The 12,222-nt window shown below is 43.7% G+C and overlaps 1 protein-coding gene across 4 annotated transcripts in view; it reads left to right on the forward strand.

The window, feature by feature from the left end:
* Window positions 1-12,222, forward strand: part of ATP7B (ATPase copper transporting beta) — a 75,793-nt gene that overhangs the window by 19,730 nt on the left and 43,841 nt on the right. For 2 of the 4 annotated variants that reach the window (XM_030309842.1, XM_030309860.1), the window contains exon 1: window positions 2,013-2,410. The exons of 1 other annotated variant lie outside the window; for it this stretch is intronic. In XM_030309842.1, the coding sequence (XP_030165702.1) occupies window positions 2,162-2,410 (249 nt within the window). In that variant the 5' untranslated portion in view covers window positions 2,013-2,161. Of the gene's footprint in view, window positions 1-2,012; window positions 2,411-12,222 lie in introns of those variants that run through there. One more of the 4 variants, XM_030309852.1, reaches the window with a different exon arrangement.

Genomic DNA, 12,222 nt, shown 5'->3' on the forward strand with positions numbered 1-12,222 from the left:
TCATGGAACAGGATAGACTCTTCAAAAGCACTTGGGATGTATGATGCCAACTACTTTCATTATTAACTATTCATATCTATAACACAGAACTAGTATTTATATTTAGAATGATCCCATATCACCAAGGAAAATTTGAAATATGGTTAGTAACTCAGCTTTTAAAAAGACAGCAGAAATACATGGCATCTTTGGGGGAGGATTTCTACCCAAAATGACAAAAATTTTTTAAATATCTGGTGCTTAGGGGCGCTTGGGTGGCTTAGTGGGTTATGTGTCCTACTCTTGATTTCGGCTCAAATCCTGATGTCACAGTACGGGGGATCAAGCTCAGAGGTAGGTTCTGTGCTGGCAGCACGGAGCTTGCTTGGGATTCTCTCTCCTCTCCCTGCCCTTCTCCCCACTCACCTGTGCTGTCTAGTGCTCTCTCTCTCTCTCTCTCTCTCTCTCTCTCAAAATAAATAAACATTAAAAAAAAGATCTGGTGTTTAAAGAGATCAGATTAGGTTATCTGGAGAACGCACTTACTATGCCCAATAAAGGAAATGTGGGGGGGTCAGGTCGGCAGGCACACCCAGACCCTGGGTCTGGACCTTATCGGGAAGACCAGAGATGAGCAAGATTTGAGTGATCGCGAGAAAGCAGGGGCAGATATACCGGACTCCTCTGTGCCGGAGGCCCCTACATGGAGTCGGGGCCGAGCATCACACATGCCATTCCTTTGTTGTTACTGATTTGAATGGCACTTCTTAGAACTGCAGGCAGATTCTTTTTTGACTGAGCACAAGGAGGATAAGAAGCCAAGGGAGACACATTTTGGAGCTGGCTGCCTGGAGCGTTTTTCAGAAGTGGGAGGGAGCAAACACGTAGTCACATCCCCACAGGGTAAATAAGAGGCAGAAGAGGAACCGGGTCTCCTAGGACGTGTGGCTCACGGGCCAGTGGTGAGGCCGCCTTCCCTCAGGCAGAACAGGGCTCTTGCTCAGCATTTCTGGGGGCAGCAGTGGCAGTTTAACGGGGAGGAAGGGTCACTGTAGGTAACTCCTTAGGAGGCAGAATCCTCAGGGAGCTTGAGCAGAAGCGGATGTGTTCTAAATGCCCTCAGGGACCTGCCACTGTGACCTCACCCTCCCCTGCCAGGGGTATGTTCATTCCGCGAGAGGAATGTTTTTACCAACTCAATTCAGTGGGCAGCGTGGACACTTTACACACACTGGCAGGGGGCGGCGTTGCCAGGATTAGTGGCTGGCGGAGCCTTTCCTTCCCGGGGGATGAGGTTGCCTCCTTCCCGGTCTGTGAGCCGGTGGGGGTGGGAAGGGAGACAGCGCTGCCCAGCCAAGTGGGAGGCTGCCTGGATTACCACACTGCCCCCTTCTCTTAATCCTCCTGTGGACAGCAGGGGGTAGCTGGAGAAGCCTGAATTGTGGGTTCGTTCCTGGCTGTCCTCCCACGTACAAAAAAGGATAACAAGGATGAGCCTTTGTTATCCAGTGCGTTTTTGCAGTCAGTTCTTACTGAAGCCAAGCCAAGTTGGTCCAAGGGAAAACAAAGCTGCAGGAAACATGGACCTTTCTTACACCTTCTTGAAAATGCAAGTCATGTTGCCTAGGAAATACTTCTGTCCCCTAGCGTGCTGCACACCACCAGCATTGGAGCTATGGAAGAGGCCGCTGAAGTTATTCCAAGAAAGCGTTGGAAGTTTGGTAATGAAAGGAAGTGTCATCTCTCCCCTGCCTCGAGGCTGGGTTTCTGGGAGTGCACACGGCCAAAAGGAAACTGTGCTCAGCTTTGGGAGGTGACTGTGTGCCGGGCTCCTGCACACGCTGGCCGGGTGTCCTGGCAGGGCTGGGTGAGGGCACGCGTGGGGCCGTGTGCAGAGATTCCCAGGGCCGAAAGCAGTGTGGTGAGTGAGAGGGTGCCAATTGGTTGGAAGGATGTAGGTAAACAAGAGTAAATGTACATACAGCAGTGTGCAGCCTGCCCAAGTTCAGAAGCTGTCTGCTAGACTTGGCCGGCAGCCTCTCCCCCACTGGCTCCAGAGCAGAGGGGAATCTGCAGGACTGACGGATCACAGGTGCCTCCCCCTGCTAGTTAGGAGGACACTTTTAAAGCATTTCCTTCTCACTCGACCAGGTAGTCTGGTGAGGGTGAACAGCTTGCTTGAATGGTGGGTAAAGGTGTGACCGTGGACACAGCGATGGAGAAAGCCGGGGGTGACACGCCCGGGAGCCCTGAGCCGTCCTTCCTGGCGACTCTGGGTGACCCACAGGTGACCCTCGTGTCCGTCCACAAGCGGTGGTCCTTCAGGAGGAATCCTGGGACCGGGGGCTCCACCAGGCCAGTGACTTCGGAGGAGGAAGGAGAGTTTTCACAGAAGGTTTTGAATGGAACACGGGGAATCCGTTCCAATCAGGTCAGTGCAATTGCAGAAGGGCTAAAAAGCCGAGAGGGAGTTGGACGGGCTCTCAGATGGAGGTTCCTCCCTTGTCTTACGAATGGGGGATCAGGGAAGCGCGGCCGGGGTGGGGAGCCAGAGTTGAGGTGATTCTCCAGACTTTATCCAGAGATAAAGTCCATCATGGTAACCGTTGGGTTTCTCGCTTGTTTTTAGGATATTTTGTAAGCCTCTGTGGGCCAAAAGTTTTCCGGAAGGCAGATCAGACAAAAATGGAGTTTTGCCCTCTTTTTGCTTTTTAAAATGTGTACCTTATTTTGTTAATCTCCGTATTTCGACTAAATAAACATTTTGAATGTGTTGCTGCAAAACGAAGCTGTTCTTCTTAAGCAAATGAACATTTTGTTAACCCAGAGGTCAGGTCATGTTCAAAAGTAGGGCAGTGTAACGTTTTATAAGAGCCTTGTAGTAACATTTCCGGGTGGGACTGGTGGTTTGTGTGGGGTCTTTTTCATTGATCAGGGCAGATGAAAAAATACCAGTTAGCAACAAAGGAAAGTTTTTGAAGTCCTTTGACCCTTTAAGAGTTATGTTTGTTTCTCCTGGGTTTTATTGTTTAAAAAGTCCCCACATTTGCTAAAGGAAATTTTGTGAAAAGAGATTTTTGAAATGTACTATGCAAGAGATTTACATCTGTTGAAGGAAATTTCTGAATGCCCTTATGCAGTGCACGGTTAACTTTATATTTTTAGCTGAGTGTCTAAGACAGAAATATTAGATTGGGGTGGGAATGCTTAACATTGCTTTAAAATGTTCAGAATACTACATCACAAAATCCAGCCTATGTCTGAGATATTTGAATGTGAAATATCCTAATTTTTAAATGGCCATTACTAATCTCATGTAACTAGGGGAGCAACCTGAACCTGGCTGGGGGAGCCTGTCTGAAAGGAGGACCCAAGTAGAGGCCCACGACGAGGCTGTGGTCCTGGGGATCTGGTGCAGATCTGGGCTCTGCCGTTGTGGGTCTGGGGGACCTGGCAGGTGAGGCTCGGGCTCCTCCAGCTCCAAATGCCCCACTGCAAAGTGGAAGTAATAAGTGCCACCTCACGGGATTGTGAAAGCACTTTGTGGAGTACTACGGAAATGCAAAATGGTATCGTTTCTGCCAAAATTATGATTTTCAGTAGAATTCCCAACTCAAGATGTGTTTGGTGCCCTCTGAATGTCTGGTAGAACTGCGTCAGCCAATTAATCTGTCGGACCACAGTTCTAGCTATTTTTTTCTAGAGCTCTGATTACACAAGTAACATGTGCTCATTATACAAGACAAATTTCGGATGAGGCAGGGGGAATAGAGAAAAGTATTAGGGAGAAAATGTAAGCAACCGTATGCCTTAGCCATATATGTGTACATGTATCTATTTATTTATTTACAAACAGAGGATCAGGCCGTGCATAGTATTATATACCTTACATTTTTTACTTAATATTTTGTGGGCATACACCCACACACACATGATATATATACATCTATATTTATATACACATCTGTATCATCAGGTTTAATTGCAGTCCTGCTTTTAAATTTAGGATTACTTTTAGAAAGAATTTATTCTCAAATGGGGGAAATTTGTAGTAGCTGGTTTAGGATGAGAAGAACCAAGCTAAAAGTCATTTGTAATTGAGTATTTGTTCATTGTCAACAGTGTATTTACTCAAAGTCTATTATAATCAAACTTTGGATCTACTTGAGAGTTAACTTGTTTAGTACTTAGTATGTCTTTTTGATGATAGCCATTTTAACAGACCTGAGGTGCTATCTCATAGTGGTTTTGATTTGCATGTCTCCGGTGACTGGTGACGTTGAACACCTTTACATGTACCTGCTGGCGATTTGTACGTCTTCTTTGGAAACGTGTCTGTTCATTTCCTCTTCCCATTTTTTTGTTTGTGTGTAAATATAAAAATAAATATAAATTTTGCTATTGAGTTGTATGAATTCTTTATGGATTTTGGCTATTAACCCCTTATCAGATATGTGGTTTGCAAATATTTTTTTCCCATTCTGTGGGTTGTCTTTTCATTTTGTTGGTGGTTTATTTTGCTGTGTAGAAACTTCATAGTTTGATGTGGTCCCACTTGCTTATTTTTGATTTTGTTGCTTGTGCTTTTAGGTGTCATATCCAAAAACTCATTGCCAGGATCCATGTATGTCAAGGAGCTTTTTCCTGTATTTTCTTCCAGAGTTTTATGGTTTCTGGTCTTCCATTTAAGTCTTTAATCCATTTAGGGTTAATTTTCATGAGTGGTGTAAGATAGGGGTCCATTTTCATTCTTTTACATGTGAATGTCCAATTTCTCGAGCACCGTTTATTGAAGAGACTATTTTTTCTCTCCACTGAGTATTGGTTCTCTTGTCAAATATCATTTGACCCTATATTGTTATTTTTTAAAAGGTTTATCAATGATTTGCACTTCTTTTTCTGAGGATTATATTTCGTAGCAAGTTCCTGTTGTGCATTACAGAGTAGCATACATTATAAATATGCATCCACACCTAAGTCTTTCAAAGGAATATACTTGTTTTATGTTTAGCTGATCATACCTATAATTCTAGGCATAAACTTACATTTGTTAGCCATTCTAGAAGACAATTTTGTGTGATGAAATGCTAACTAGATTATTTCACCACATGTGACAATCACATGGAATTTATCAATAATGATAATAATAATAATAATAATAATAAGCAAAAATAATCCCAAGTTCATTGACTTCGGTCATATAATTATCTGAGTTCATAGTGTTGCTGTGACATTTCTTCTAACCAGTGGTACTGTTGCATATATTTAATGTAGGTCTTTTACATCCTGATCTTGTAATTCTAGCAAACGACCTAAAGGAATTATGACCTTATGATTCTGGCTTAGACCGTTTCATTCAAATATTAAAAAATATTCCAAAGAAAAAAATATTCCAAGATACTGACAGTTGCTTGGTAGTGACAGGCTCGTTATGTAAAATTTCTTTGACGGGAAGGGCTTGAAATGTACTGTTCTCAGAGAAGCTGAAAAAATGCTTTTGATTTGGTAAAAGTCTGATGGAATATTTGTTAGGATAGATGTAAGTTAAAAGCAATGAAATTCTCTGAAACTGTTCATAGTAAAGCTGTTTGGAATGAGATTGCAAACAAGCTCTCTGAGGTAATAATCGTGAAGTGCTTCTTGGAGAGGTCTTATCATTTGTGAATTTCTAAATTTTATTTTGTTGTGTGTAGAAAACAGCATGCATCGTATGTATATATTGAGACTGGTTTATTTTATTTAACTTAATGTGCTTTTTCTCCCAAGAAAATGGATGTACTGCACCCAGTTTCTCAGTAAGAGTTGATATTTTTCCTTGCTGTGGTCAAGGGAAGGAAATAGGCAATACATTTGTCCAGAATTTCCCAGGAACGACATAGTCAACCCCACAGCGGGGGTGGCCCTCGAGGGCAGAAATCCAAGTGTCACACACAGACAGCCCAGGTATGTGGTCGGCCCTCATCAGTGTTTGAATTAGTGCCTGAGTTTTGGTTGGTTCGTTTTTTCAGTAAATAAAGTTGAAATAATAGTTGGTGGAAGCTCTTTCTGGACGCTTGTAAGACATCCTGGAGGGACAGTTTGAAGGGGTTGGAGTGGGGGCTGGGGATTATGTATACTGGTTTTAATCATTAGTTTTCCTTATCAGTTAAACGGTGGAAATAGTAAGTTCCCTGCCAACCTCCTTGGGCCACTTTTGAAGACCAAATGAGCCATGTGTGTTGTCATAGTCCCTGTCACACATTTATTATGTTAGCCTTTTCAATCTTTTTAGCTTTCTGGCCTTCCTGCAAAATTGTAGGGTGGGTATTTTTACTACCCCACTTTACATGGAGCTAAGAAAACTGGGTTTCGGGTTTGCTCAGACGTGGCTGGAATTCGTACCTAAGACTGTCAGATGTACCCTCAGTAAATTCCCAGCAAGTAGGAAGGACAGATATTTACCCAAATATGTGAAAGTGTGTTGTAGAGTATGAGACCATGTATATCACTGGTGCATCATTTTTGTCATCTGTATCACAGTGATTAATAATGTTTACATCGTGTGGTTTAACAAGACATTTTCTGGGGCGCCTGGGTGGTTCAGTCGGTTGAGTGTGGGACTCTTGATTTCAGCTCGGGTCATGATCCCTGGGTCATGGGATCAAGTCTTGATTCTGGGTCCACGCTGGGCGTGGAGCCTGATTACGATTCATTCTCTCTGTCTCTCTGTCTCTCTGTCTCTCTCTCCCCCTCCCCCCATCTGTCCCTCTTCCCCGCTCACATGCTTTCTCTCTCCCTTGCTCTAAAAACACAAATATAGAACCCAAGGCATTTTCTTCTTTGCCTTAGAAAAAGTACAAAACCACATGTGTTTTCTGATGGAAGCTTTTTTTTTTTTTAATTTAAATTTTAAGAACCGAAAAACATAGACAGTCTCACCCACAGGTAACCTCAATTTTATGTATTAATAAATCTGCATACATACAGGTTTAGCAACAAGACATTGATTCTTCCTCAGTGGAGGTTTTAGAGACTGACGCCAGTCCGCCTGGGTGTTTCATGTGGGATCTTTTCTTGAGTCAAACAATCTCTTCGGACCCTCCCTCCCTTAGGAACCTCTGACATCCAGGGATTTCTCAGATAAGGGTAGGGCCTGGCAGTGACTCATTCACAATGTATTCCAGAGGATGTGGAAGGTCCCAGAACCACCGCCACCTCTCCTTGCGTCCTGCCTCCTCTTGCAAATGTAGTTGCCTTGAAATGCATTTGCAATTAGGAATATTGAAGGGAGCAGAATGAGTGCCAGTGTTCTGCTGTAGTTTTTCTGAAGTACCAGAGACCCCGAGAGGTGACATACTAAGGGGCGAAGGCCCGACTCAGAAGCCAGCAGCCGGGCTCAGGGCTCCCGGCCGCTCCTCTGCCTCCTCCTTACTTTGCTCACTTGCTGAGGTGTTAGCCTGTTCCTTATGTGGCAGGTAAGATGTGGCTGTTTTTCCGTGTTTTTCTGCATTGCAGTCTCCTCCTGTAATTAACATGGCTAAAAGGAAAATGTAACCTTAAATTGTTTTTAAAAAAATAGCCTGCTGGACTTTTGAGCCGGATTTAAATCCTAGCTGTTACTTGAATTGCTTTGTGACCTTTGATAAATCGGAGTCTGTTTCCACAGTAAAATGGTGATAAGAATATCTCTTTGTAGAATTATCTTGAGCATTAGAGATATAAAATGCCATCCCCATAAAATACCACTGAGAACCATTAACTATTTTCTCTTATTGGATCTGCGTGCGTATGAAAGAACCAGGACTTCTCTGTATTTTGAAAGCTCGGGTGCGTAGAGTTGCGTGGAGTGGAAGTTATATGCTGGAAGAATTGCATGCATGTATATCATTTTTGCCTTCGAAGTTGTTAAGGGTGTCACACACCCTTCAAGGTGAAAGAAGTCTCAAGGATAAGTGGGCGAGCGGTGTCCTTAAGGTTGACGGAGATCCACGTGAGACTAAGAGCTCTCAAAAGTGGCTCTAGCGGTCCTTGCTTTGTGCACGCGGTAGAATTGCTCTTTGATTTGTGGTCACGGGCATTTTCTACAAGGCATGTCATTTCTGGGCTTTTCAATTTCAGTCTGGCTTTGAAACCTTTCATCAAAGCGTGGCACCCCATTTCCAATTTCTTCATACCAGGCTGGCCTGTCTGCACATCTTCTTTTCCTTTCCTGGCTCCATCTTGGTGAATCGACCATTTGTATTCCTTTACCCGTCTTTTCTTTTACAAGCCCTGGCACTCACAGCAAAGTCCATGTGCCCTGGGTGTCCAGAGAGTAGCAGAGAATTGAAGTTCATGTTTGGATTCCCCTCTGTGGAATTTCCCCCTCCTCCTGTGTTTCCAGTCCCTTCTAATCCTGATGCCCAGTATACTGATAGTTTGTTAAAAATTCCAAAGTTAGTTCTTCCCCAGTGTGTTGTTGGGCTTGCCAAAGAAGTAAGTCCCAGATGTCTGTTCTCAAGAAATATACAATTCAGTGAGAATTAGGCAACATTAGGGCTTCCATAAAGTTTTCCCAGGACACACTTTGTTCCCTGGACCCCGTCTCCAATGTGCCCTTAAACCTCAACGTGTTTGTTTGAATTCATTTGAGTTTCCCCCCTGACAAAGATTCTCCTCACTGAGGGATGGAATTAAAACCACACACACGTACCAATTGTATACACTTAAAAACTATCCAAACACCCAGCAACAGTTATGAGGTTGCTTCTAAACCAGCAGAGACTTTCGTGTTTCATAAAGTTGTGTTCCGTGCAAAGCAAAGCTTTGTCTTTCGTAACTGCTTGTCTTTAGGAACCTGCCTGTCTAGAAGGGGGGCCTCTGAGTATTGTTTGCTACAAGCAAATAGCTTCTAACGCTTGTGCAAACCCTTTTGGCAGGAGCATAGAATCCATAATCCAGGGATTAAGAGCTAGCATTGTGGCCTGGGGTTTGGTGAGTTATAGCTAGATCTACCTAGGACCAAAAAAATAAGTTGGGTAGTAAATCATTAGGGATTTGTTTTTCCAACAGACTAGGTGATTGAGGGTTATGTCTTGTTTTAGGGAGGCCATTCTACTTATTAAGATACTGTATTAAAGCAAGTGTCCTTGAATATCATAGTTTTTCTTTTAGCTTTTTCAATTAATTATTTAATACCGGTTACAATCAAGTCACGGTTCTGGATCTCCTTTTACTCCTGTGTGTGTGTTTTTTTTTCTTTAATTTTCAGTTTTAAACTAATTATTTTTTAGAATTTGGTAATGTGTGCGCGTTGTACAATAGGTTATACGTTGAAAAATAACTCTTCCTCCCCTCTCCTTGCCTCCGCCCCTGATCCTCCTCAGACTCTGTACCAGTTTCTTATGCCTTCTCCCAGAGCCCGTCCATGTATATACAAGTAGCTATGGGGATAATACTCCTTTGCTCACAAATAGTGCTAGCATGCTATGATAGAACGAACTTTGGTGACTCTCCCAATGAACTACAGCTCCTTGTATTTAAGCCCTTATATCATTCCTTCCCGTACTGACTGAGCTTGGCCATGTGCCTGGCTGTGGCCAATGGTGAATTAGCAAATGTGATGCGAGCAGAGGCTTGGTAAGCGCTTGCATACTGGGACTTGTCCTCTGGGAATGTTCACTATTGTGACACTCCCTCTCGGAACCCAGAAACCACCAGCTGTGAGGTACCCAGCCTAGCCACGTGGAGAGGCTCCATGGAAGAGAACTGAGGTCTCTGCTGACAGCTTCCAGACAGTCACCGACATCAACCTGCCAGCCATGTCGCGGACAAACCATCTTCTTGGAAGTGGAACCTCCAGTCTCACTGAGGCCGCCCCAGACGATGCCATGCGGAGCAGACAAGCCTTCCCCGCTGAGCCCTGTCCAAATTGAAAAACTGTGAGCTATCTCTCTGAGCCACTAGATTTGGCTTGTCAGGCAGCAACAGATAACTAAAACACTGTGTTCACCGTAAATTCTGTGTCTTGCTTTTGTTCACTGAATGATATATTTGCTCTTTCAGTATATTTAGAGCTGCCTCATTCCTTTTTTAAGAGCTGGAAAGCATTCCTCTGTATAACTGTGCAATAATTTAGTTAATTGGCCTCTTATTGATGGGCATTTATGTTTCCGGTTCTTTGCAGCGTTTAATATCTTTGTTGCATGCTTGCTTTTATACGTGAACAAATATATTTATTGAGTAAATTCGTAGAGATAGAGTTGTTGGGCCAAAGAATATTTGGATTTGTCATTTTCATACGTAGTGCCAAGTTGCCCTCACGAGAGGTGATGCCCCCACCAGCTCTAGGGACTGCGTGGATGGTGCCAGCCTGAGTGGTGAGAAGGGCCACCGTGCTATTGGAGTGTTACATTTCTTCCTTACTATTGTTTCTGCAGATGTTGAAAAGGCGTTTGCGTTTCCTGTTTGATGGACTGCCTCTTTTCTGTTGGATTGTTGGCCTTTTTCTTTTTAGAAGGAGCTCTTTACATTTTAACAAAATTAGCTCTTGCTTAGTATGGAGCAAATCTTTCTCCCCCCCCCCCCTCCGGTTTCTCATTTATCATTTTCCTTGGTCAGAGCCATATTTTCTCTTATTGTGGTTAGATTTATCAGTCTTCTCTAGCTTTTGGATTTTCTTGTTTTTCTGTTTCTTTTCTTGTATTTAGACTTGCCCTTGCCTGAGATTGTAATGGGTATTTTCCTGTGTTTTCTTGTATTATTACTATCTGAGGTCTCAGAAATATCTCTTGGCATATAGGTCCCAAATTGTGTTTTTCCCAGTTATCCACTTAATACCGTTGTGCTATGTCATTCTTATCGTATACTGCACTTCTGTACCACAGGTAATTTGATTTGTACCACAGGTAATTTCAGTATATTTATTGAATGCAATGAACGCTTGAGTGGCTATCCCGTAAATTACTTGTTTACTTTTTTTTTTTCTCTACTATTTTAGGGAATACTACAGTGAATGCTGTTAAAACAGTTCTTTATAATTATTAATCCCAGACTAGTTTCGGATTTCCTTTGTGGATGTACAAATGAACATTTATAGTCTGCTTTAGAAGTTATTTAAACTTTCAGGGCACCTGGGTGGCTCTGTTGGTTAAGCATCAGACTCTAGATTTGGGCTCAGGTCATGATCTCGTTCGTTGTGGGCTGTGGCCCCGCATCGGCCTCTGCACTGACAGTGTGGAGCCTGCTTGGGATTCTCTCTTTCCCTTTCTTTCTGCCCCTCCCCAACTTCTGCTTTCTCTTGCTCTCAAAATAAATAAATAAACTTTAAAAAGAAAGGTTAAGGTTTTGTTAAGGTTCTCAAAAAGCTGAAGTTGGAAAGATAGGCATTTTATTTTATGCACAGGGTTACGGAGAAGGTCAATCCATGTAATGGAGATTCATCTGAAGATCTAAGTAGGATTGTGTAAGCACAGAGACTGACATGCTTTTTTGTCACATACCATAATATGTAAAGGCCTGTTCCCGAATTTCTGAAGCATGGAATAGTACTGGTATAAAAACTGCATCTAATTAGGAGAGTGGTGAGCCTGGGACCCTGTGAAAGGAGGATTTGGTTTTGTGAATGGAATAGGTGAAGCCACATCATTATGAGAAGTCAGGAAATTATGCGTATATACTCTGGTACATTAAGAAGATGGGTCCACTTAATTTGGTAAAACACTTTTAATTTTAGGTAGCGACCACAACTGTCCTGAACACCCAGGAGGGCAGTGACGCTCAGTGGAGGCAGAACAGAGAAGTTCCCCCAGCTCTTGGCCTCCTGCCCCTCTTGGCCCAGCCACTCGTGCTCATTTCCCTGGCTCGAGGAGCATACCGCCAGACCTTTTTCCCCAGGCATGTGGTCTGATCCCACGGGGCCTCGGAGGTCGGCATTCAGAGCAGGTGCCCTACGGTTGTTGAATTTAACCCCTGCTGAGAGAATGACAGGGACACCCCTAGAAGGAGATACAGAAGTCAGGTGTTGCCTATTCTGTGTATGTGCATTGCAGCAGCACCCCCAACGTTTGAGCTCAAAGGACCACGTTCTGCAGGGAGATTTCAGGTATCAGCCAGAGGTGAGGGGGGGCTCTGCTGAGAGCCTCCGCCCTCCCGTTGTGGGCCACTGTGCTGTCTGCCTCTGCTGGGGGCCTGCCACGCTCATTCTGTGCACGTGAGCTGCATCACACTCCCCTCCTTCCCTGTAGAGACCTCCACATCTTTGAGGTAAGGAAAACAAGGTGGGCA

Source organism: Lynx canadensis, chromosome A1 (assembly GCF_007474595.2).
Source record: "Lynx canadensis isolate LIC74 chromosome A1, mLynCan4.pri.v2, whole genome shotgun sequence".
Classification (NCBI taxonomy): Eukaryota; Metazoa; Chordata; class Mammalia; order Carnivora; family Felidae; genus Lynx; species Lynx canadensis.